General features: G+C 42.1%; 1 protein-coding gene across 1 annotated transcript in view; it reads right to left on the bottom strand.

Annotated features, from left to right (window-relative positions):
• Positions 1-16,877: 16,877 nt before the first annotated feature.
• Positions 16,878-26,554, bottom strand: part of Lix1 (limb and CNS expressed 1) — a 54,475-nt gene continuing 44,798 nt past the window's right edge. Inside the window, exons 5-6 of the mRNA XM_051164489.1 lie at positions 19,662-19,739; positions 16,878-17,479 (exon numbers count right to left, since the gene is read on the bottom strand). Of these exons, the coding sequence (XP_051020446.1) occupies positions 17,192-17,479; positions 19,662-19,739 (366 nt within the window). The 3' untranslated portion in view covers positions 16,878-17,191. The remainder of the gene's footprint in view (positions 17,480-19,661; positions 19,740-26,554) is intronic.

Genomic DNA, 26,554 nt, shown 5'->3' with positions numbered 1-26,554 from the left:
GGATATAATGTCAGAGTTACATAGGGTGGGGTCCATACTTGGCTGAGAAGTAAGTCCCAGCTCTATTTCCTATTATCCATTTTTCACCACTCTGCTTGGAAGTGGGACCTGGAGGAATGGCGTCGATAAATGAGGTGGAGCATTGGCCAATTTGTTCTCTGAGTGTTAAGAGGGGTCACGTGAGTAAAGTATACAATCACTAGGGCAAGCTACATGTGGTGGACAAGTCACACATGGCGGAAAGAGATTTCCCCCTGTAGAGGCATACAAATAGCAATAGCCAGGTATTACAAACATCTGAAATAATCTCAGTCCTACCCACTACACGGGATGAGCATAAAAACACATTCCAAGACCAATTTTGGTTCTTTGAAGAAACTAAGGTCACAATATGCGTGTCTTGTTTTCTTGGAGTTTTCTCACAAGCAAGCACTCAGAATTCTCCTCATGTGACTCCATTCTTGGACTGTGTTCCAACAATTCATATGACTTTGGGAAAATCACATAAAGCCATTAGCTTTAGTTTTTATTGTCTGTAGAACAGGAATGGAAAAGTTATAACCACATGACAGTTGTGATCACTAAAATGCAAATTATAATTGAAGTTATCAGCAAAGTCCACAGCTTCATGAATATTATGAAGATAATATGATCTCCCTAGGTGTGACCAGGTTCTTTCGCTGCTTCTTTTCTCTTGTAAGCATGCTTCAAAGGCATAATTCCTGGCCAAGAGCATCTGCTGCATAATTGTCTTGAGGATTTAAGGTTCTGTCAGTAGCTTTCAAGCTGGAAAAATCTTCCAGGACAGAAACAGCAGAATTTTACACCTTAAAGTTCTTGAGTGAATCAAAGTTTATAAGAGAAATTGGTCTGAAATTCTCTTTCTTTATTGGGTTTTTGTAAGGTTTAGGTATCAATGTGACTGTGGCCTCAGAGAATGAGTTTGGTAATGTTCTTTTATTTTTATTTTGTGAAGTAGTTCGAAGAGTATCGATATTAGCTCTTCTTTGAAGGTAGAATTCTATGCTGAAACCATTTGGCCCTGGATTTTTTTTTTTTTTTTTTTTTTTTTTTTTTTTGTTAGAAAACTTTTGATGACTGCATCTATTTCCTTAGGAGAAATAGAACTATTTAATTTGTTTACCTGATCTTGATTCAACTTTGGCAAGTGGAATCTATCAAGAAAATTGTCCATTTCATTTAGATTTTCAAATTTTGTGGTGTATAGGCTTTTGAAGTAAGACCTAATGATTCTTTGGATTTCTTCAGTGTCTGTTGTTTGCTCTTCCTTTTCATTTCTGATTTTGTTGATTTGGATAGTGTCTCTTGGCCTTTTAGTTAGTTTGGCTAAGGGTTTGTCTGTCTTGTTGATTTTCTCAAAGAACCAGCTCTTGTCTTCGTTGATTCTTTGAATTGTTCTTGTTGTTTCTATTTTATTGATTTCAGCCCCAAGTTTGGTTATTCCAAGACATCTATTCCTCTTGGGTGTGTCTGCTTCTTTTTTTTCCTAGGGCTTTAAGACACTCGCCTATTAAAAACAAGGAAACCTTGAATTTTGCAGGCAAAAGGATGGAATTAGAAAAGATCACCCTGAGTGAAGTAACCCAAACCCAGAAAGACACACATGGTATATACTCACTTATAAGTGGATATTAGCCCAACATAGATGTCCTCTGAAAGACTCCATACAGCAGGGGATCAGAACAGATGTTGGGACTTGGTGCTAGACTCCAGGTGAAATGACAAGAGTGGTATGGAGGAATGTGGGAATGGAAGGACCCAGAGGGTTCAGGACCCCTACAAGGAGACCATCAAGGCCTGTGGATCTGGACCCATGGGGTCTGCACCAAGCAAGGACAGTACATCCAGTAAACCTAGACTCCCTATTCAGATCTAGCCAATGAACAACTCATTCTCCACAGTTGTGGGAAGAGTGGGGCCTGCCTCTGTGATGAACTCTGGTGCCCCCAATTTATCACTTCCCCTTGGTAGGGAGGCCCACCTAGGGCACACAAAGGGGAGGGGAAGCAGACTATCCTGACAGGCTGTGGACTAGGGGAGGGAAAATAGGGAAGAAGAGGGAAGGAGGGAGGGAATGGGAAGATACACCTGAAGGAATAACATTCAGGATATAATCTGAATAAATTATCATTTTGAAAATGTTTTGAGGGCTGGAGAGATGTCTCAGAGGTTAAGAGCACTGTAGGCTCTTCCAGAGGTCCTGAGTTCAATTCTGACAACCATGTGGTAGCTCACAACCATTTAAAAAGAGATCTGAGCCCTCTTCTGGTGTGCAGGCATACACGCAGGCGAATGTTGTATATGTAATAAATAAATCTTTTGGTGCCTCACATTTGACCATATCCCCTGGAGGGGGAGACCTGGTAGCACTCAGAGGAAGGACAGCAGGTTACCAAGAAGAGACCTGATACTCTATGAGCATATACAGGGGGAGATAATCCCCCTCAGAAACAGTCATAGGGGAGGGGAATAAGGGGAAAAGGGGAGGGAGGGAAGAATGGGAGGACACAAGGGATGGGATAACCATTGAGATGTAAGAAGAATAAATTAATAATAAAAAATTTTAAAAAAAGTTTTGAGTGCAGCTGTATGAAATAATTGAAAAAAGACTGAAAAAAGACAATTATTGCTAATTGTCAGAGCAAGGCTCAGCATGTCAATATGAGTCTACCCACATTTAACATATGTACCAGAAAGCTCATAGCATGGCTCACTGGCCTTCATGTAGGCCAGAGCCATGACATTGACAGATATGGTTAAGAACAGCCTTGCTTTAAATATTATCTTCAGGCCAGTAATGTCTGTGTCACTTGGAAACTTGCAACTGCATGCATTTCGTCAAGAACTACTGAATCAGAGACTGGACTTTAAAAGATCCCCAGCTGACTCATGCTCACAAAAGTTTGAGAAATACTGAATTTGTCAGCGATGAGGAAAGGTTTACACTCAGATCAATCCAGCTTCACTTTACATTTTTGGACAAGCTATTTAATTTCTGACTGTATTCACACGCTATGAATTGAAGACATAGTAGTTTCTATACCACAGAGCCATGGAAGAACAAATACTCTGACAGTGATCAAACATTGGCACAGCACTTGATGTACAGTGAGGGAAACGAATGTCTGTGTTTTACAAATTCACATTACACACAGTAGAAACAGAAATTACAAGCTCCAACCATTAACTCAGAAGCCTCTAACTTTGGTTCCCGCAGGTAAAGAACTTTGAAGAGAACAAATGACTCAGTGGCTTTGAGTGAAATGTGAAATGAAATCTTCTTCAATAGCTTGGGAAAGGTCGGCAAACTTCCTACATACAAATTGCATGCCAAATTATTTCTTCTGTCTTTCATAATCATAAACCTTAGTTTCATTTCAAACAGTTTGCTAAGAAAAGCAAAGTGCTTCCCACTAAAACTGAGATGTCTGTTTTTAATAATTTTCACGACAGATGCCTAATAACTCTGAGGGTTAGATGCTGGTTATAATGACACATACAAGAATGTCACCCATGTTTACAATAGGAGTTGATAACAATCTAGGTTTACATCTCTGATTTGGCCTTAACCAACTGAACTGGTATAATAGTAGTTAACATGCTGATACACTAAAAATTAAGAATCTAGAGAAAGGCATTTTTAAATATGTACATTGTGTGCACGTGTTATATTTCACCTGACAACAGTGCCTCATGAAGTTGCCCTGGCTCGTTTCAATCGCCTTGACTTAAGTGATGCCTCTGCGTCTTCCTCCTAAGCAACTGAGATTATGGCTCAGGCCATTGCACCTGGTAAAATTCAATTTGTAGAATCCAAATTTGCTACAGTTATCAAGTATTAGATTCATTGTATGACCATTATTTTGGGAAGAAGGACAAAAACATAAAAAGATATGCAAAATAGATTCTTAATATAATTAGGAAAGATTAAGGAAACTATGGGAAAAGACACTAAACATTTGTATAGCACATAATTAGAGCCTTATTTTCTTTTCAAGACAGGGTTTCTCTGTGTAGCCTTGGCTGTCCTAGACTCGCTTTGTAGACCAGGCTGGCCTTGTACTCACAGAGATCCACCTGCCTCTGTCTCCCAAGTGTTGGGATTACAGACTTGCTCCACCATGGCCATCTTGAGTTAATATTTTACAAACTTGAAATGTTAAGCTATAGATGATTATTTCATCATAGACACTTTTAATACAGTTTTATCTTTCAATCTATGGTAACTGAAGTAAATTGTTTTCAGTTTGACTTAAATATATGCCTTTCAAATCATCTCCATCTTTTTACATATAATTCCTTTAACTAGCCAAGTGGGGGAACTCTTGTGTAAATCCACACACATACCTTTACATAGATATAAGTACGTAGCTGATTGCAATTTAGATACAAAATGAGAGTTACACAAATTCTCTTTTAAGATTTGTTTTTTATTTTTATTCATGTGTATATGTGTATGAATATTGAACGCAGCTGACCTTATAGGCCAGAAGAAGACATCAGATCCTCTGGAGCTGACACAGCATGCAGCTGTGACCTAACAAATGTGGATGCTAGGAACCTACCTCCGGTCCTGTGTGACATCAGCAAGTCCTCTCAATCCCAAGAGTTACATAAATTCCTAAACAGAGACCAGACTACTATTTGCCTTCTGTGCTACAAGATATTTGCCTAAGATAATGCAATATGCTTTTGAGAGGGAAATAAATTCCCTCTGCTGGTGTAAGTATAAGTATTTGGAATATAGTTAGACATTGTGTTGGTTGTGGACAATTAGAGTAATAGGCCCTCCTCTAGGGTCTGCGACCTCTACAGCTGTGGGTAGAAAGCAATGGATGGAGACTGTCACATTAACCAAAATATAGAGAATAAGTGACCATGGGAGACTTGGCCTTACCCTAATGATCAACCTTTACACCGAAGAATCAGAGAAAACCATGGAAGAGGGGATGGAAAGTTAAGAGTATCAGGGCACCTCCTGCTAAGCAGCATCCTCTAGATATCACAGGAAAGCTGCACCCACGAATGTCAACGCTATAGTAGCCTAAATAAGGACCTGCTTAACGACAATACCGTTTGGCATGCAAACATGGATGTGGAAATAGCACAAGTTCCCACCCTAGATGAAGAGCTGCAGGCAATTGGTGGCCACTGACGGCGTCAAGAAGAGTTTTCTTCATGAACAAGGTTTGTGATAGGTTGTCCTATCCCAAGTGATCAGCCCTTAACACAGGTACCTACTAGCGGCACAAGGTGGAGTCACTAGCTTATATACAAACATATGTGGAACATTAGTAAAGAAGTCGTGCACTTGAGAAGGGGATACAGGAGAAGTTAGGGAAGAAAGTTCTAGAAATTATCAGAATAAAATAATAAAATAAAAGCCCAACTTCATCTACCAGGAGGAAGAAAGACTCCTCATTGGAGAGGTTTTCTTGTACCAACTTTCACTTGGTTCACTCTGCTAGGGTTGGTTTGGAAATTTAACATGTTTGCTTTTTGTAACAAAGCATATTTATTTTTTCTAGAAGAAACTTGCCTGTTAGAACAGCGATCACAACAATTCTGGGGGACGTTGCACCATATATGTCACATCTATAGTTAGGTCCTCTTACGGAGAGTAATCTGGTAATATATGCCCAGAATTTATTACATGTGAAGGATTTAAAAATTGTCAAACCATTTCATTAGTTTCACTTTAAATAAGCGTTTACTAATATGATTCCAAAAAGTGATGAAGTCCATTTAGATGAAATACATGCCATAAAAAGAACACTAAAAATATTTAATACAAGAGTTTGGATACTACTACTTGAAAAAAACAAATCAGAGAGAGACAGTATTTGTACAGTATGGTGCCACTAAAGATACCAGACACTGGAAACAAAATTTCTCTGAAGAGAAAATAAACTTGCTTATGATGTACTATTCCGGACAAGTTTGGTAAACACGGTGACAAACAGAAAGGTGTACATGAAATGGCATTAAATGACTAAGATAGAGCACCAAATAATATGAACACAAACCGAGCTGTATAAATACGTAAACATGCTATAAAAAGTGAGATAAAGTAGTTTAAAGTTTATTAGACTTTCCCTCTTTCTAAATGTACTTTCATATAACACGAGACTCTCTTGCCTAAAGAACGTCCAGCTACGGTTTCGCCTTAGCAATGGGAGCGTCGGCGCTGCAGCAGAGTGGGGCTTGGTCATTAGCCCTGTTACCAGCTGCCGACGGACACATCACGAGAACCAACTTACTGCGTAACAGTAGTCCTGTGTGTTGTCTACCACCACAGCAAGAAACTTTGTTTTTTCTATTATCTGTTTTTGAGGTAAAAAAAAATAAATTAATAATAGTAATAAGGATATTTCCCCATTACATTATTTTAATATGTCATTAAAATTTTTTCATGACCAACACATGGCAAAAACATGATTGGATATTAGTCAGCAGGAAACCCTGAAGCTGCCACATTGTTTTAAGTTTGTATTGTCTTCAGCTTTATTTTTTATTTAATTAATTTATTCAGATTACATCTCAATTATTATCCCATCCCTTCTATCCTCCCATTCCTCCTTCCCTCCCTCCCTCCTGCTTTCACCCCATTCCCCTCCCTATGTCTGTGAACGAGGGGACCTCTTCCCCCATTATATGGCCATAGGCTATCAAGTCTCATCTTGGTAGCCTGCTTACCCTTCCTCTGAGTGCCACCAGGCCTCCCCACAAAGGGGAGGTGGTCAAATAGGGGGCACCAGAGTTCATGTCCGAGTCAGTCCCCACTCTCCACTCAACTGTGGAGAATGTCCTGTTCATTGACTAGATCTGAGTAGGGGTTCGATGTTTACTGCATGTATTGTCCTTGGTTGGTGCAGTAGTTTGAGCAGATCCCCTGGGCCCGGATCTCCCTGTCACGATGTTCCTGTAGGTTTCTAGGACCCTCTGGACCTTCTATTTCCCCATTCTCCCATACTTCTCTCACCTAGAGTCCGAGTAGGATGTCCTCACAGCTATCCCAATCTCCTGACAATGTTTTCCCTTTGTGTGTGAAATGGCAACTCACTGCCTTTCTTTGCCCAGGTTTATACCTCTCCCGAAATGTTAGCCTCATGTTCCACAAAACTTATTATTTTCATTCATGTTTAATTTGTTTAAGGGATATATATATGTGTGTATATATATATGTATATATATATTTCTAACTTATTTTAAAAACTGCATGTTACAGACAAATACATCCTAAGATAAATATAATTTGAGATTTAAATGTGAGCCACATATGCAATTGCATATCAGTTTTTCCACATACAAAAGATAAAAAGAGATGGCTTAATGTGTAAAACTTCTTGCCATGCAAGTTTGATTACTTAAGTCAGATCCCACAGCCCTTATAAAGGGGAGTAGGGAGAACTGACTCCATAAAGTTGTCCTGTGACTTCAACATGTGCTCTATGGCACATGCGTGTCCACACTCACGCATCACATACACACACACACACACACACACATACATATATACACACACACACACATACATACATACACACACATACATATATACATACATACCTACATACACAAACAATGAAATGAATTTTAAAGATAAAATGATACAGATAAAACCAGTTTAAAAATATATTTATCTAATACATGTAACAGACATAATTTCTGCATATATAGCTACATAAAGATTATTAATAGGACTAGGGTTGTGGCTCAAATGGAGAACGTGCTGCCTGCACAAGCATGAGGCAGAGTTGGGGTTCTCAGCTGCTACATAAAAGCTGAGTGCATATAACAGAGGGCTGGTGCAGCAGCTAGTCTCTCATTCTAACTCTCTAACTGTAGAGACAGGATCCCGAGAGCTGCCTGGCTAGGTGGACTAGTCCTGTGGTGAGCTCTGGGTTCATCCGGGAGACCTCGCGGGAGAAAGTGACCAGGGAAGACTCCCAACCTCAGGCCTCACAGACATTCCCAGTGTTGACTAGAAACATGCAAACGCGCAAACGCACACATACACACACAGACAAACTCATAACAAATTACTACTGAAGCCATTTACTTTATGTTTTAAAACTCTACTATGTACTCAGGAAAGCAAGCTATACATTAACGATTAGTAGACATGGTACCTAGTCTCTACCCACACTGCACAGCACAAGGAGAGATAGACTATGAACTACTTAACCTCCTGCTGAGGAACATTTCAGTGTTTTCTGTTATGAATAATAAAATTAAAACTGAATAATAAAACTAAAATTGACCAGCATTCCATTATGGGAAACATTCAAGCGTAACAGGAGTTACAGAAGAAGAAATTTCACTTTGGGGGCTTATCACTTCCCGGATCAGATTGGCAACGAATAATTATAATCTATCTGCTACTGGAGAAAGTGTGAGCTCTAGTGCGATTGCTGTCTTTGTCCTTCGATTCTCAAATGCTCACGTTGACAAATTTATCCTCCAGAAAACTTCTACAGGAGCTGGAATCTTTCTTTTGTAACTTCTGTTGAGTTTGGTATTTCCTATAATGGAGTAAGTACTTCTTACTTTCTTTGGGGGGTCATAAAGCAGGTTCTCATCTGGGTCTAATTCCAGCGACTTCTCCCTCTTACACACTGGAGCGCCTCATGGTTTACACTTGAAAACTGTTCCCTGGGAAAGCCCTTACTTTTCAGTCTGGAGGCAGTTCTTAAGTTGTTTTTTGTTTGTTTGTTTTGTTTTTTGTTGTTTTTTTTTCCAGTTGTAGAAAATGACATTGTTTGGCACACATGCTATGGTTCTAAGTCCTCCAATTTTGTAAAAGTTAAACAGAAAAATACAAGTTAGCCATTTTTTCTTCCTGTTGAAATATAAGAATTATTTTTGCTATCAAGGCACAGAAGCTGGCAGGATCTATATAAATTATGTACATATATATATTTCATAGTTATAAAAACAAATTGGGCAAGGAAAAGCTTTACACACTTTTCTAGCAAATCGGATGGCTGTAAAATGATCCACACACGGCAGTACTGCTTCCAAATGATGGATAATAAGCCAAAACAACAGGAAGAGGAAGAAATGCAGGAGAGAGGGAGAAAATAAAACGGAGATTAGTTTTATTGGGAGTAAATGTTAACGAGAACATCTTTATTACTACAAAGTCAATTTGCTTTGATTAGTCCTACAGAACTTTAATTCTCAATATGACCGGAAAGTAATTTGAATCAAACAAATGGAAATGTGTAATTAGACAACATGAAAAAGAAATGGAAGACTGAGTCCAGCGAAGAATTGTTTTCTCAGGCTTAAGGGAAAGTAAAAATGGCAAACTTAGAATCAAAGCTTTATGTTTTGCAGGAAGTATTGTGAGGGAGAAAATAAACATTCTTTTCTGAAAATTTTTTTAAACTAATTTCAAGACATAAATTGAAGAGGAGTGACAGGAAAAAATCATATTCGTTATCATCACGACTGACAAAATGAAACTTAAAGAGGGGTTTGGCAGGTTGGGTAGTGGTGACAAGTTTTGGGAAGGAGAAGGGAAGAGGTTGTGTAGAAAATAAAAATTGTTGGATTAGATTATGAAGATAAAAAGTCTCTGAGAAACACAAACTTTCCCAGAGGAGCCTGTCAGGTGTGGCGGCTCCTCTTCCATGGCTGATGCAGTTCCTAGGGGTCAGGACAAGACAGTGAGTTCTGTTATGGAAGGGCAGTCTTTTTGAAAATAAGAGGATGTCAGAAGCCCCCCTCTGCTTTGGGGGTGAGTGGGCATGAGACCAGAGAGACTTTACATCTTTAGTTCAAGGAACACAACAGGGCAAAGCACTGTGCTTCCAGGTCTCATTTTCTGAGGCCAGTAATACGATTAACCTCTCACTCCATGGACTTACTCCCATCTTTTGCACAGACAAACTTTCAGCCTAACTTACTACTTTAACACGCTATTTTCTAAGTGGATATTTAGTTTCTGGCTTTGTTTTAGAGCATTTATTTTAGGCCCTGTAAATGCTACTGTCAACATGTGTGACACTTGCACTGCCTGGGATGAAGTTGCACATGTGGCAGAACACGCCCATTGAAGACTCCTTTCCATAGATTATAAGCCAAGCCCCCTTGGCTTTTTACAGACAACTGATAAACTGGGTAAAGAGATACTGTTCTTGACTAACATGGAGGAATGAAAAAAGATCTCAGACATGTTGCCAATAATGCACCAAAATAAAAAGCAAAGTTGAAGGAAAGTTGTCTTAATTTATTGAACTTCATCTTTAATAAATGTCATCATTTATGATAAAGGAAACTATATTTTGGTACTTATGATAATTGAAATGTCCTCTCTTATTTTTAAAAAATCTATTTGCACTAGTGGTTCAAGCATTTTAGCTAATAAACAAATAGAGATGGTAAATGATAGACAGATGATAGATAGATAGACAGACAGATAGATAGATAGACAGACAGATAGAAGATAGATAGATAGAAGATAGATAGGTGACAAGTAGATGATAATGGGTAGATTGATAGATTGATGAGATCGCCCAGATCATTTGACTGATTAACTGACGGGGTAAAATACCTTGTTCTTTTTAATTTCAGGTAAGTATAGTCTCAAATTGACTTTTCAGTTTCCTAGCAATTTGGAATTTCAGTAGATCATCTATGTTTTCAAACTTTCTCTTTGGAAACCAGCTTTCACCAAATACTACTTATTTATTTCCAGGTATCACCCACAAATCACTTCTGGAGCTAGTACAATGTCTGGGTAAACAAACACAGTAGCCTGTCTAAGTCACAACTCACAGGTCAGCGAGGCATGCTTCTGATTTTTAAGTAACTTACTCTCAAGTAGGCATGAACCATGGATCTGCGCTATTGAACTGTGCATTTTTGCTCCAACTGTTTGCACTTGTTGGGATAACTATTTCTCCTTTTATGTAGGAGCATTAGCAGCCACTGGTGATGAAAGTCAGTGTCCAGTAGAGGAAAATTTCTGACTTACTTGCACAGCACCGGTTCATCAGTTCTGAAGACAGACAAAGAGTGACAACAGGGTAATATGAGTGATTAGGTTTCTGTGGGCAACAGAACTCTTGCATATAAATGAGCATTGTCCGTCTGAGGGGTCCTCAGAGTGTCTGTGTTTTCCTATGTGCTTGGTCTGGAAGCACCTTTAGAGTTCCCCTCTGCTGAGAATATTCTTTTGAGACTCTTTAATAGTGGCAGTTTGTCCTTGGAGGAAGGCTTTGTTTTTTGGAAATGGTACAATGTACTCAACAGTGTATATCTGTTGCTTTTTTCTACCCAGAAGCCTTTTTCTCAATCTCTGGTAGAAGGGGCTGCATTTCCCCTATTGTTTTCTTCTGTTATTGTCTGTGTTGTCTTTGAAGGTCCTTGAGGAGAAAATAGTTTTTAAATGTCTCGGGAAGTTATTATTTCCCTTCTGGTAACTGAACTCACACTTTGCCCTCCTCCTTGTCCACTGTGTCTAAGTTGTTCAGACGTGCTTTCCTAGAGAGATAGACAAGAAACATGGGTCTGACCACAGACAGTTGGTGAACTGTTGATGAACTCAGAAGCAGACTTGTGACAAAGCACCAAGATGGTACTCTGTTCTTGAGTTAGAACTGATTGGGGTGACTCACTCAGATGGCTACCATCTTGTTGCATCAGGAAAGAACCATTGTAAAAATGGACCCAGAATGTAAGAAAGCAGATCCTGAGACATGAGCAACAATGCGTTTGTGTGCACACATTTGTGAAACAAACAAACAAACAAACAAGTAATGAAAGCAGTCAAATCCTGGTTTGTTTGGGTTTTTTGTTTTGTTTTGTTTTGTTTCTGGTAGAAAGAGCCATTTTGTTTTGTTTTGTTTTTTAAAAATTAGTAGAAAAAAAAAAAAAACACGGTTAACTGGGGTAAGCAAGGAGTGAAGGGAAGGAAAAAAGACAACCAATTTGGAAATTAGAAATTACCCCAAGGAGGTGTTTTAGTGTGAGGCCACAGCTGTTCCCTGTTCTACCTTGTGAATCTGGAGAGCAAATCAGGGCCTTGACCATCTAGGCAAGTGCTCCACCACTGAGCTAAACCATGACTGTTCATGTTAGGTCTCATGGACCAAATTTCAGGTACTCTATAGTAAGTAGTCTTGTCTGGGAAAATTGCAACCAAAGCTGATCTTGATCTCAAACACCCCCAAGCCCTCACACAGCACCTCAGAGTTGAATTAATTTGCTTACAAATGAACTTATAGAACGCAATTCATGCTGAAATTAGGACCTGCCTGTAAATTGCAATCTGGCATTTGCCACTGGGACCCAGTGTTCATTAGAAACCAGCAGCTACCAACCAAAGTTCTGCTGGCTTTCCCACCACCAGCTTTGGTCTCAGACATAAACATGGCCAAGGGTTACTTAGAATGAAAGAAGTAAGTTTTACCATGAGTAACAGGAGGTTTGTAACGGTTTGCTTCCTAGCAGGGTGCTAAAAAGTAATAATGAATATGGTACCAACATGCTCTTTTGAGAGAAAAAACACAGCTCTTTGATCCCTCTGCTACTTTCTAGTATCCAGAAGGATGCTCATCTGTCTGTCCATACCTAAGAGGCCAGTGCTACACTGCCCAGTGAAAGATGGAGTAAGTAATTTCAGGCTGGGGTGTCAAAGATTGGAATGCGGTCAGAAGTGTGAGAGGAAATGGAAAGTAACCTAGAACCTCCCAGAATTTTCTCAGTAGTTCTGAAATATTGTACAGTAGCTTAAAAAAAAAAAGAACAAGAATGTCAGGTGATTCTTGTGTAGATAGTTCACATATGATATATGAGAAAAGAGTCCACACATGCCCTGGGGCAGAATCTGGATCAGATGAGCTGTTTGGTTATGTTGAGAAACACCTAGATTAGATTAGTCTGTGATAGCATTTCCAGGGGTGATTAGGCCATTCGAGCTCTGACCTAATTAATGGATTAATGCTTCGGTGGGTTTATAATACGAAGATGCTCTTGGGAGTTCATAAGACATGTACAGTGGCTGGAGGGAGTCACTGAACGTGCGTCTGTACAGAGGCTGGAGGGAGTCACTGAACGTGCGTCTGTACAGTGGCTGGAGGAAGTCACTGAACGTGCGTCTGTACAGAGGCTGGAGGGAGTCACTGAACGTGCGTCTGTACAGTGGCTGGAGGAAGTCACTGAACGTGCGTCTGTACAGTGGCTGGAGGGAGCCACTGAACGTGCGTCTGTACAGTGGCTGGAGGGAGCCACTGAACGTGCATCTGTACAGTGGCTGGAGGGAGCCACTGAACGTGCGTCTGTACAGTGGCTGGAGGGAGCCACTGAACGTGCGTCTGTACAGTGGCTGGAGGGAGCCACTGAACGTGCGTCTGTACAGTGGCTGGAGGAAGTCACTGAACGTGCGTCTGTACAGAGGCTGGAGGGAGTCACTGAACGTGCGTCTGTACAGTGGCTGGAGGAAGTCACTGAACGTGCGTCTGTACAGAGGCTGGAGGGAGTCACTGAACGTGCGTCTGTACAGAGGCTGGAGGGAGTCACTGAACGCGCGTCTGTACAGTGGCTGGAGGGAGCCACTGAACGTGCGTATGTACAGTGGCTGGAGGGAGTCACTGAACGTGCGTATGTACAGTGGCTGGAGGGAGTCACTGAACGTGCGTCTGTACAGAGGCTGGAGGGAGTCACTGAACGTGCGTCTGTACAGTGGCTGGAGGGAGTCACTGAACGTGCGTCTGTACAGTGGCTGGAGGGAGTCCTGAACGTTGCGTCTGTACAGTGGCTGGAGGGAGTCACGGAACGCGCGTCTGTACAGTGGCTGGAGGGAGTCACTGAACCGCGGCTGTACAGTGGCTGGAGGGAGCCACTGAACGGCGTCTGTACAGTGGCTGGAGGGAGTCACTGAACGTGCGTCTGTACAGTGGCTGGAGGGAGTCACTGAACGCGCGTCTGTACAGTGGCTGGAGGGAGCCACTGAACGTGCGTCTGTACAGTGGCTGGAGGGAGTCACTGAACGTGCGTCTGTACAGTGGCTGGAGGGAGTCACTGAACGTGCGTCTGTACAGTGGCTGGAGGGAGTCACTGAACGTGCGTCTGTACAGTGGCTGGAGGGAGTCACTGAACGTGCGTCTGTACAGAGGCTGGAGGGAGTCACTGAACGTGCGTCTGTACAGTGGGCTGGAGGGAGTCACTGAACGTGCGTCTGTACAGAGGCTGGAGGGAGTCACTGAACGTGCGTCTGTACAGAGGCTGGAGGAGCCACTGAACGTGCGTCTGTACAGTGGCTGGAGGGAGTCACTGAACGTGCGTCTGTACAGTGGCTGGAGGGAGTCACTGAACGTGCGTTTTTGGGGTTGTATTTTGCCATGGCGTCTTCCTATACTCCTTCTTTCTGTTTCTTAGCTGTCATAATGTAAACTACTCCACCCCACCCCACCCCACCCCTGTGTGTGTGTGTGTGTGTGCGCGCGCGTGTGCACACTTTCCCTGTTTTAGTTCTGGGTTACATAGAAAACATGTCCAAAGAAAGTAGCTATTCCTGTGTAGCCAAGATGGTTCCAGATCAAGTGGGCAGCGGCTCTATAGGTTAGACAATGGATTTAAGTCAGTGATAACTACAAAAAGCAAGCAGTAGCTGTCAGCTTTGCTATGCATTAAAACTGTCTGATGAAACAGACACAATGCTGATGCCTGGACCGTGCACCCAAGAAGTCTGGTTTCATCAGCTTCGTATCCATCTGACTACTTAAGATTTTTAAGTTCCTTGGGTATTTTACGTGCATAAACAAAAACACTAAGTAAGAGAAAACAAGTTCTACTACACTAGAATGCTAGATGAAAACGGCATCAGTACTCTAGACTTTAAGGTTCAGCGTAGAAGAAGGCTGTGCACACCACAAAAACAGTAGTTGACAATATCTGGACTAGCGTTTACCCATGAGCATGGTCAAAGGTAAGGAAAACACCGATAGTCTGGCTTCTTTTGGGCTTTGGCTACAAAGAAAGGCAATAAAAATAAGAAGTCTAAAGCATCTCCACTATAGTCAGCTACAGCAATTATTTTAGCTGAAAACATTTTTCCTAAAGAAAAAGAAGAATTATAAGCTTTTGGGTTTTTCTCGTTCATGTCCAGATTGAAGTGATCAGATTCCCAGTGAAGAGCTTGTCTAAGGATCTGTTCTTTTCCTTTGCTAGAAACAGTTGATGTTACAAGCAAAAGCATATGTGTACTGTAAATTTAGAAAAAAAAAATGGGTAGCCAAGTTCAGAATATTGAAGGAATAGGGATTTTATTAAATCTGTAATCCTTGGAGATGGTTGCCCAAGTTTAGTGACTAGTTTGTTTTGGTTTGTTTTTTCATAACGTGGTATATTTTGATTTTGCAAAAATTAAACTTCTTTGCCCAAACAGTGCAATCCTTTATTTATCAGAATTATGATAGTAGTCTTAAACATAGGGTCTATGAGCCAGGCACTTGGTATATGCCTATAATCCCAGCACTCTGGGTGGCAGAGGCAGGAAGATCTCTACGAATTCAAGACTAGCCTGGTCTACAACATGAGTCCAGGATAGCCAAGGCTACACATAGAAACTCTGTCTCAAAAAAAAAAAAAAAAAAAAAAAAAGCTGGGGGAGGTTGTCTATGGCTTAGATCTAAGGTGTGACTTGTAAGACTATATGCTTTTAAAACTGTGACCTCCAAGCTAAGGGCTCCAGGACAATCCATAAACTTTAGAATGGGGTCCATATATTTTCAGACATGGTTATATTTTGCTATGAGCTGGTCTGTGGCCTCCGGCTTCTTACAGGAGTTTGTAACGACAGCAGCCAGCTTCAGGGCTGCACATTCCAAGAGGCTTCTTCACTCTGGTCCCTTTCCACGGTGTGGAACCGAGAGCAAGACAGAGGTGCTGTTGGTTTCCTCCTCACCTGCGCTTCTCTGAGCCAGGGTTACAGAAGTGTGTGATGCTCTGTGCACAACACCTTGGCTGAGGTGGGACCAGCCATGGCCTTTGTCACTTTCTCTGAAGCTTCTGGGAATATTCCAAGAGAAAGAGCAGTGTCCACAATTATCACTTCACAGAATTTGCATAGTGTCATAACTACAAGACAGAAGATGAGTTGGATGCTGTTCTTGTGTCTAGACATCCATCCTTCTACGGTGAACGTTACTAAAGGCTGCAAATACAGTAGAGGTGTGCTGCATATAAAGGCAACAGTCAACATGGGGAAATGTGCTGGATTTGAAATGACAAGGATTTTATGAAAAAAAATAAATTGAAATTTCTTTCATTTAAAAATTTATTCAACAAACAAACAAACAAAAAAATCCTAGCTCCTTTTCAGGGTTACAGAAGATCTAAAGGTTTCTTCTAGATGGCATTTAGCCTCATTATGGGAAGTGATGTGATTTTTGTAAAATAACATTTTAAAATGAAATCCATTTGACATTATACACTGTTACCATTTTTAGGATGTTGGAATAGGGCAGCTGCGTAGCTTAATTTCCTCTTGTCTGAGAAATATGATATGTAATGATTTTTTGTAATTAAAGTTAATTTCAAAATATATGGTGAGAATACAGTAATTTTCAGGAGGGTTCAAGAACTTGCTGACTTGTACATTTTTCAAAACCTGTACTATTTATTTAACCTTAAGTATTTAAAAAATTGTCATCAGCCAGGTGATGGGGGCAAGTGTCTTTAATCCCAGCACTCAGAAGGCAGAGACAGGCAGATCACAAAGTTCAAGGCCAGCCTGGTTTACAGACAAGTTCCATAACAGCCAGGATTACACAGAGGAACCCTCTCATTAAAATAAAAAGTATGAACATGCTATTTTCCTTAGTCCTAGCTGTTGTCCTGGATGCTGTTGTTGTACTGGCCCATTGTGTGAAACAATAAAATTTAGCAAGGCACATGTCATCTAGGTTTTAGACCGGATCAATCCTGAATAATACTTTTTAAGCAGTTTTGTTGTCATTCTTTCATTCTGAAGTAGACCCGCTAAGGACATAGTTGAAAAGATACGTGAAGTGGGAAGTTGGAGTCAGGACCAGTCAATCCTACCCTCCCATACTGTGAACAGCCTTTGAGTACTGACTATCATGCCAAAATCTATAACAAATTCTTCCAAGGAGATTCCTGATGGGACAGTCCTCAGCTAACCTGATGACTGACCTCGCTAATGATAGCCACACAGAGCAGTGAGGCTCAGCTGGTCGTCACCAGGCGAGGAAGGCTCAGGGTCACTATAGATCTGAGTCAGAGCCAAGCTCAGGATTTCTTTTTTTTCTTTGTAAAATCGTAGTTCTTGCCCTGCCTTCCTGGCTTCCTCCAGCTGCCCCAGGGCTTCACGTAGCTCTTGAGAGAGAATTCCCGGTGATTCGCGCTCCTTCATGATCCAGTCCAGGGCCATGTGGCTGCGCATCTTCTCATCTAAAGAATATTGGGAATAGTAGGAGATGACTTCCTAGAACCAAGAAACAACGGTTCAGAGTGTCAATAAAGGGGAACATAGGTATGTGTGTGCAAGGCCTTCCACGCCTCCCCAGCCACATAGTCTTCAAACAACTCTACCTTTTGAAATCTGAAACCTAGTCGCATATACTTCTGAAAAAGAAATGATGAACTAATCTGATTCTGCAAATCATTTCCCTCCAGGCGGAGTCAAAACATAATACGAGGAATGACAACAATGTTCACAAAACAAGGCTCTGGAAAATACAAGCCTGCCCTTGAGAACATGTTCCTGTAACAACTGCTGTAAATAGGGCTTAATTCCTCCCTGGGCTCTTGGTCCCAGGACCATTGTCTTCGACCAGACAGAAAGAGGGAAGGCACTAGACTCACCAGTTGAGGTAGAATGAGGTTTGGACGCACCTATTACAGGAATGAGGACGCATTCAATCAAGGATGCATTCAATCAAGGGGACTTTAGAATAAGATTTTGAAGCCCAACACTCTGCTCCTAGCTTCTGTACTTTGTTGTTGGAACGTAATCCAAGAATGTGGTCTTGTGAGGAAAATGTTGATTGCATGTGAGAAAACTCCGAGGGGGGGAAAAAAAAAGAAGGGCCTTGTGACCTCAGTTTCTTAAAAAACACAAAAATCATTCCTAGAATGTGTTATCGTGTTCCTTCTAGGTATAATGGATAGGAGTGAGTTTGCTTTGTATTATTCATTACAAGTGGCTCTTAGGGAAAAATATGTTTTTGAAATGTGTGGCTTGTCTGCCATGTGTGGCTTGCCACAGTGATTGCATGCATTAATCATGTGACTCTTCTCAGCTCTCAGAGTGGAAATTATCTGATGCTCTGAATAAAGTGGATATTTTAAGTGACTTTAGTTTACCTCATGAATTGGCTCCATTAGTTTACCTCATGAATTGGCTCCATTCTCCCTGGTCTCACTGCCTTTAGACCGGTAAACATTTTATTAGTGTAAGGAAGACAAATACACAAGTGGCTCACAATAAGCATAGGAAAAAAAAGAAAACTTCAAAAATGTATTGTGGAATGGGCAATTATCATCATTCCTATCACAATGACACTTTTATGATACACAATTTCTTGCTTTTGCAAACAATTAAAAATTAACCACTCCTTTCAATTTTTCTGTGAAAAAAATCAATCCATCATGCTGTCATATATATGTTTGATCATGGAGAATGGATGCATTGCTTATTTTTATTTTAAAGAACATATGGTATTTATTTATGACCTTAACAAATTAAAAACAATCATGGAAAAGTGTTTATAACCAACCCAATATATTTCAAAGGACTTTCATAAAATCAAAGGGAAGGAAAAAATAGCCAAAATCATTGTCAGCTACTCATTTCTTTTCCATTTTTGACATTTTGAGAGCCAGACTTTCTAAGTGAAGGACAACTGAAAACTACTGGGGCTGCAGTGCCTCTGCCCTCATCTTGCTGACTATTAGAGACCTCATTCATATAAATTCTTATTAGGAAATTCTCAAAAGTTAACTATTGTCTTTCAGGTTCTAACGGTGGGTGGGGAAACACTACATCTCAGAGGACAATGGGGGGGGGGCTGGGGGGGAGCACTAAACACACGGGGACAGAGTTTAGTGGAAAACAAAGAGGAAACTCCTAAATAAAAAACTAAGGTGACTAAACTCCAGCATGTCCAACTTCATGATCCATTCTTCTGCTTTTGAGGAACTTTTTGTGGTTGAGAAATAACTTTTGCTGTAACAGTTCTGCTTGTATTAATAAGGATGTTTTGGAAGTAGCTCATCTTCTTTGCTGGAGAGTACAAGGGTGCGCAGAGCCAAGGTAAGCAGGTCGGATGCACAAGGTAAGTCAGTACCTCGCAGAGAGTCCAACACTGTCTTAGTGGCTTTTTAGCTCTGCATTCAGTGTAATGGGCATTCAGATCAACTTTATTATGCAAAGTCAACATCCCTAGTGTGTGGCGGTCTCCTGCCGATCTTCCTTCACTTGCCCCTGCTCTTACTCAACAGGTAAATATAAATTTAACACAAAGAAATGCATAAACAATGGAGGTTTCAGTCAATATGTGTAAACTATACACAGAAGAATCTGAATAAAGGAAGCCTCTTCAAAATTCGGTAAGCTCCTGGCCCCGCCCTCCGCACCCTAACCTGTCTCAGCTGGAGAGTCTCACCTGCCGAGAGCACTTCGTTTCACGGAGCGCTTTTAGGCTTCCATTCCAGTGCAGTAGTTGGAAAACGGTCATCAGTTCCTACAAACCCAAACATCTGTCAGTCATCTTTGTTTGTTTGTTTTTCAAGATACGGTTTCTCTGTGTAACCCTGGCTGTCCTGGACTAACTTTGTAGACCAGGCTGGCCTCCAACTCAGTGATCTGCCTGCCTCTGCCTCCGGAGTGCTGGGATTAAAGGCGTGTGCCACCTGCTGTCATTCATCTTAAAGCCGAAGTGCATGTCAGTAAGAGCTGAGCAGATATAAGCCTGACCCCTAAAGAAATAAAGGAAACAGGCATACGATATTGTCAGAAACTTTGGCACTTTGCAAAGAATAGAACCCTGAGGTTCCAGAAGTAGAGTCTTCATTGCCCTGCTTTGGGCGGGTAGTGTGGGGGGGGGGGGGGGGGGGGGGGGGGAACGGAGGGAGGGTTGGAGGGAGGGAGGGGAGGGAAGAGAGATAGATCGGAGAGAGGGGAGAAAGAATCTTAGCCAGCACAAAAAGAGAAGTAAGTCCCTCTGCTCTAAGAATGTCTTAAGAACTGGGCGTGGTGGCCCACGCCTGTTATCCCAGCACTCAGGGAGGCAGAGGCAGGTGGATCGCTGTGAGTTCGAGGCCAGCCTGGTCTGCAAAGCGAGTCCAGGACAGTGAAGGCTACACAGAGAAAACCTGTTTCGAAAAACCCAAAACCAAAAAACCAACCAAACAAAAGGTATGCCTTAAAATATGGACAGGGTGGTTGTATTCGCCTCAAAGCAAATGAAGGGTTCTGTGTTCTGTTTTCAGCCCCCGGTAAGCACAACACTGACATGTCAGCTCTGTTCCCACTTCCCTGCCTGATGTCAAGGTGAGCAGAGGACCAGCAGGCTGAACAGTTTTCCACTGATATCATCTATGTTTCACTTATTCAGAGATTTTGTTTTGGTTCTTGCTTTTGTTGTTTTGTTTTGTTTTGCTAGACATCAATTGTGGATTAATACCATAAATCAGTGCTTACTTCTGTTTGCTCAAAAACATGTTCTTGTTCTGAAAGGTACACAAAGATCTTATGCTGTAGGCATGTTAAAATTATCCGAACACAGCCGGGCGGTGGTGGTGCACACCTTTAATCCCAGCACTCAGGAGACAGAGGCAGGCGGATCTCTGTGAGTTCAAGGCCAGCCTGGTATACAAAGGGAATCCAGGACAGCCAAGTAACCCTGTCTTGAAAAACCAAAAAAAAAAAAAACAAAAACAAAACAAAAATTAGCCAAAATGAAGGGTTAGCGGAGGAATGGCAGCGCTGCTCTTACACTAAGGTTGCCATTGTGGGTCTGTGCCACAGCTTTTCACCCTGAGATCCTGTCTGTCTCATACAATGAGTGCCCCAGGAGACACTGAGCTGGAAGTAAAAGCAAAACCATTTGTTTCCATCAATTAAATATAAACCAAATATAAGCCAAATTTCTCCTTCCATGCCAAACAAAGACTCCACTGTCCAGCATCCCAAGTCAAATGCCCAGAGACTTGCCCCATTACAGCCCCCTTCTCCCTGGCCCCATGCAATTTCACTCCAGCACATCATTGCACTAATATGAAAAAGTTGGAGAATTTCAACAGACTAAATTTTGCCTAATAGGGCTCTTGTCACTGTGCCTGTCAACCCATTCTTCAAAGTATCTCCAGCTGCTCAGGAGAGTAAACTTCTGCTACTCTCTCCAGTGCTCCCTTCAAACCCACACAAGCAATACTTTGAGGTCACAAAAATGAATATGAATTCTCTATGCTCTATGTTGTAATAGAAGGCCAATATTTGAAATTTGATTTCACATAAAAATCTGCCTGAGTTTTGCACTCTGTGTGTGTGTTGTTACGTGTGTGCATGTGTGAGTGGGTGTGTACATGGATATGAGTAAGTCTAGTGGGTTAGCAGTGGGTGGTCGCCTCAATTGCTCACCACTTCATTTTTTGAGACAGAGTCTCACTGAACTTGGAGCTCACTGACTCGGTTGGACTGCCCAGCAAACCCTAGGCATCTTCCTGTCTTCATCTTCCTAATACCTGGTTTCTTGTGTCGATGCTGAGGGTAGAGTTAAAGTCTTGTCTGTGTGCAAGCACTTTAGCCTTGGCTAGCCTTACAGCCCTATATTTATTTTTTTTAATGAAGAAAAAAAAGCCACTCTGTTTCTTCAATGGACCCCTCACAAAACCCAAATCTGTAGGTTTTATATTTAATTTTTTTTTTCAGTTCTGGGGATCCAACTCAGCACTTTGCACTTGCTTGGCAAGCCCCCTACCACTGATCTATACTCACAGTCAATGTGTAAATTTGGCCACCAAAAGAGACAGACTGGACATATGTTTCTTTGTTTATTCCCTTTACAATCTGATTCCAGCCCCTTCCCTCTTCCCTCCCAGTCCCACCCTCATGCTCTCTCCCCTATTTCTCCTTCTCTCCTTCTTCTCAGAGAAGGAGAAGGCCCCCCCCCCTCCACGGGGCGCCCACCCACTCTGACATCTCAAGTCACAGAAGGAACGCAGATCAAAGTGGCTCTGAGATTCCATCTTACAGCCATCAGAAAGGAACAAAAACTCAGGTGACAGCACACGCTGACAAGGATGTGAAACAGTGGAACACTCCTCCATTGCTGGTGGGACTGCAGACTTGCACAACCACTGTGGAAATCAGTCTGGAGGTTTCTCAGAAAACTGGAAATAGATCTACCTCAAGACCCAGCTATACCGCTCCTGGGCATATACCCCAAAGCTGCTACACCATACAACAAGGATTTGCTCAACTATGTTCTTAGCAGCTTTATTCATAATAGCCAGAATCTGGAAACAACCTAGCTGTCCCTCTACCAAAGAATAGATAAAGAAACTGTGGTACATTTACACAATGGAATACCATTCAGCTGTTAAAAACAAGGACATCATGAAAATTTCAGGCAAATGATGAAACTAAAACAATCCACACTTAGTGAGGTAACCCAGACCCAGAAAGATAGGCATGGTATGTACTCATGTATAACTGGATATTAGCCATAAAATACAAGATAACCATGCTACCATCCGCAGACCCAAAGAAGCCAAGGAGGACCCAAGGGAGGATGCTGTAATCTTACCCAGAAGAGGACTTAAAATAGACATCGGAAGCAGACTGAGGGAAGGAACTGGGTGGGAGAGGAGGTGAGGAGGGTAACAGGGGTGGGAATCAGGTTTGGGGGAGTGAGGGGAGGATGAGGCGGGACTGAGAGAGAGACTGGAAATCAGTGGGGGTGGGGCCATCTCTGGAATAGGGGAGACTCCAGGAAGTCTATAGAGGTGACCCTAGCTGAGACTTCTAGCATTGGTTAAGGAGTCTGACTGAAGTCAAGGGTCCAAAAAATCACTGAAGGGAGACCCCAAATTCAAACAGTATATTAAAAACAAACAGCATTTACTCTCTGGAAACAGCCTGCATTTGAGGATTACCATCCGTACAAAATTGCGACAACTCCTCCAAGGGGGAGCTCGCAGGCTCTTTTAAAGGCTTCTGGGGAATTCTGTCTGTGCTATGTGACTCTCACTGGGAAGGGGTGGGTGCCTGTGGAGGCAGGCTGGTGCTCATGGAGGCTACATGACTCTAGCCACGTCCTTCTATCAATGTCTGGTTCTCACATTCCCGCCTCAAGTGTTGTTCCATCTCAAATCCTTGAGTGGGGCTTAAGGGCTGATGATACTGGCATTTTAACACCACAAGTTGAACAGTAGAGTTCCGATCCAGCTCATGCTGGCCCTTCAAAAGGAAAGAGAGAAGCTAGCTCCTTAGGGTGAGGTATGTGAGGCAAGATTCGAACTGGGTGGAGTGATTCATGAATGTTCTGGATCTCTTAAAAATTGGCATTTTGACACAACAAGAACATTTGCTCAACCATGTTCATAGCAGCCTTATTCATAATAGCCAGAACATGGAAACAGCTTAAGTGTCCCTCAGTAGAAGAATGGATAAAGAAACTGTGGTACATTTACATTATGGAATACTACTCAGCTATTAAAAACAAGGAATTCCTGAAATTTGTGGACAAATGGATTGAGCTATAAATGATCATAATGAATGAGTTAACCCAAAAGCAGAAAGAGTCAAATGGTATATACTCACTTATATCTGCATACTAGCCCAAGGGGCATGTCCCATGAACGTCTTCACTAACCAGGAAACTGGGACAGAGGGGAGGACATCCTATTGGGACTCTAGATGAGAGAAGTATGGGAGAATAGCAAAGTAGAAGGATCCAGAGGGTCCTAGAAACCTACAAGAAGAAAATTATGATGGGCAGATTCGGGCCCAGGGTTCCTGCTCAAACTATGGCATCAGCCAAGGACAATACATGCAGTAAACTTCAAACCCCTACCCAGATCTAGCCAATGGACAGGGCGTTTTCCACAGTTGAGTGGAGAGTGGGGTCTGACTTTTACACATACTCTGGTGCCTCATATTTGACCATGTCCTCTGGATGGGGAGACCTAGTGGCACTCAGAGGAAGGACAGCAGGTTACCAAGAAGAGACTTGATACCCTATGAGCATATACAGGGGGAGGAAGTCTCCCTCAGTCACAGCCATAGAGGAGGGGAGTAAGGGGAAAATGGGAGGAAGGGAGGAATGGAAGGATACAAGGAACGGGATAATAATTTAGATGTAATATGAATAAATTAATAAAATATATTTTTAAAAAATTGGCATTTTGTGCCAGGCACTGTAGCACACACATTCAGCTCCAGTACTGGGGCACCAGGGTCTGATCTCTGTGGGTTCAAGTCAAGCCTGGGCTACCTACTGAGTGAAACCTTGTCTCCAAAAAGAAGTTTTGTTGCTGTTTTTAGGGTGCCTTTTGCGTTCATTTTGAACTTAATATATATTGTAGTATAATATCTATTGCAATCACTGAGCTTTTTAAAGCATCTTTCACTTCGTGCCAATTTGTTTGTTTGTTTGTTTGCTTTTTGTTTTGTTTTGTTTTAATCTCTCCTTGTCTGGGCCTTTCGGATCTGTCTCAGCATCAAGCCTGGCTTCTTATTTGTGAGCTCTACTTAGTCTGGAGGCACTGCCCTTCGTTGTATACTCAGTTTAATTGTTTTTGAGCAAAGGCCCTTGCATTTTTATTTTGCACTGGGTCCCACCAATTATATAACTGGTCTTGACCAGCGAAGTAAATTGTAAACTGAATGGTGAATAAAGCCTGTGTTTTCTTTGCAGAGAAAATTGCAGTTGCTGCTCTCCATCCGCAGCCCACAGCTCCCTGCTGTACTTTGTCATTCACTTCCTTTAATCCTGCAACAACTGGCCTCTGTCCTGGAAACGGCCTGCCTGGCTTCACCTACGGGAGACAACGGCCTTTCAGCCACTTTGGGTGGGAGAAAAGGCTCACTGCCTCTTCTGGAAGTTTGGGAGACTGGCTTGGTTCTGTGATTCATCAGAAATAAGAAAAACAAACACTGTAAATGGAGAACTTGGAAAACAGGTGGGCACCGTCTCCCCACCCAAGAGAATGAGTTTAAGAGGAAATTTGTTTATGGGACGAGGCTTTAAAAGGCGACCTGGAGAATTTAGCACAGATGTAAATAAACAACTCTTCCTTGGCTTGCATTAGTCTTCAGAATAAATATATTAACCAGCTTCAGTCAAATTCTGCCTAGAATCTGACCTTGACAAGACCCAGCGCCCGCTGGTTGCTGCTCCTGTCCCTCCTGCTAACAGCAGGCGGTTTTCTCTCCTGCGAGCCTACCTCACAACAGGCAGCGCCTTCCCTCCCAAGTAGTGAAGGTTAGCAGAAGCCTACTGCGACTCCTCAGCCCAGCAGGACCGACCCTAAAAACCCGAGGGCAGGCAGGAGACACCAGCCTTGTTTTCCTACGCTATAGTCGTCCATTCCTAGACCCAAACACTCGTCTGTTAACAGCCCCCAACTCTGAGAGGGGGCACTGATTTGTGCCTCTGCACAAATAGTCAGAGTCTGTATCCATTTCCCTTTTATGTGTAGACACAAACGGATACATCTGCCTGGGCCCCATGGAACGCGCTAGGCCCCAGCAAGCAGGCAGAAGGAAGTGCATGCCTCCCTGGGTCCTCCCTCCTGGCGGGAGGATTTGGGTTTTTCCCTTTGTCCTTATCCTGCCCCCAGCTTTCTTTATGAAGCATTTCCAGAGTGTGATTTAAGTGATTATTTAACTACCTTATTACGGACCACACAGAAAGCAGGCCAGCAAGGCCAGCAAGGCCAGCAGACCATAGAACTTTTCCCCCCACAGAGGTGGCAGTATTTATTCTATAACTTAAAAAAAAAAAAAAAAAAAAAGGTTCCTTGATGGCTCTGAGGTAAGAGCCCTGTCCGTTCTTCCAAAGGTCCTGAGTTCAATTCCCAGCAACCACATGGTGGCTCATAACCATCTATAATGAGACCTGGTGCCTTCTTCTGGCATGCAGACATACATGCAGGCAAAACACTGTATACTTAATAAATAAATAAATTCCGGGCAGTGGTGGCACACGCCTTTAATCCCAGCACTCGGGAGGTAGAAGCAGGCAGATCTCTGTGAGCTTGAGGCCTGCCTGATCTACAAAGTGAGCTCAGGACAGCCAGGCTACACAGAGAAACCCTGTCTCTGTTTGATTTATAAATGTCCAGGTCTTTGGCTCTACAAAATGGCACTGTTCTGTTTATTTAGAAGAGCTTTGGAATGTGCAGGCTCAGGTGTAAGGTGATGAGCTCCTACACACAGCTCTGTATGGCTTTAAATCCATGTTTTCTCTCCCTTCTGCCATTCTCTTCCTGTTATTTTCTGTTCGGTGTTAGATTGTGGGGGAGCATTATGGGCCCTTTACAGCCCCCCTTT

The sequence above is a fragment of the Acomys russatus genome, chromosome 21 (assembly GCF_903995435.1).
Source record: "Acomys russatus chromosome 21, mAcoRus1.1, whole genome shotgun sequence".
Lineage (NCBI taxonomy): Eukaryota > Metazoa > Chordata > Mammalia > Rodentia > Muridae > Acomys > Acomys russatus.
This window is presented reverse-complemented; position numbering and strand designations above follow the sequence as displayed.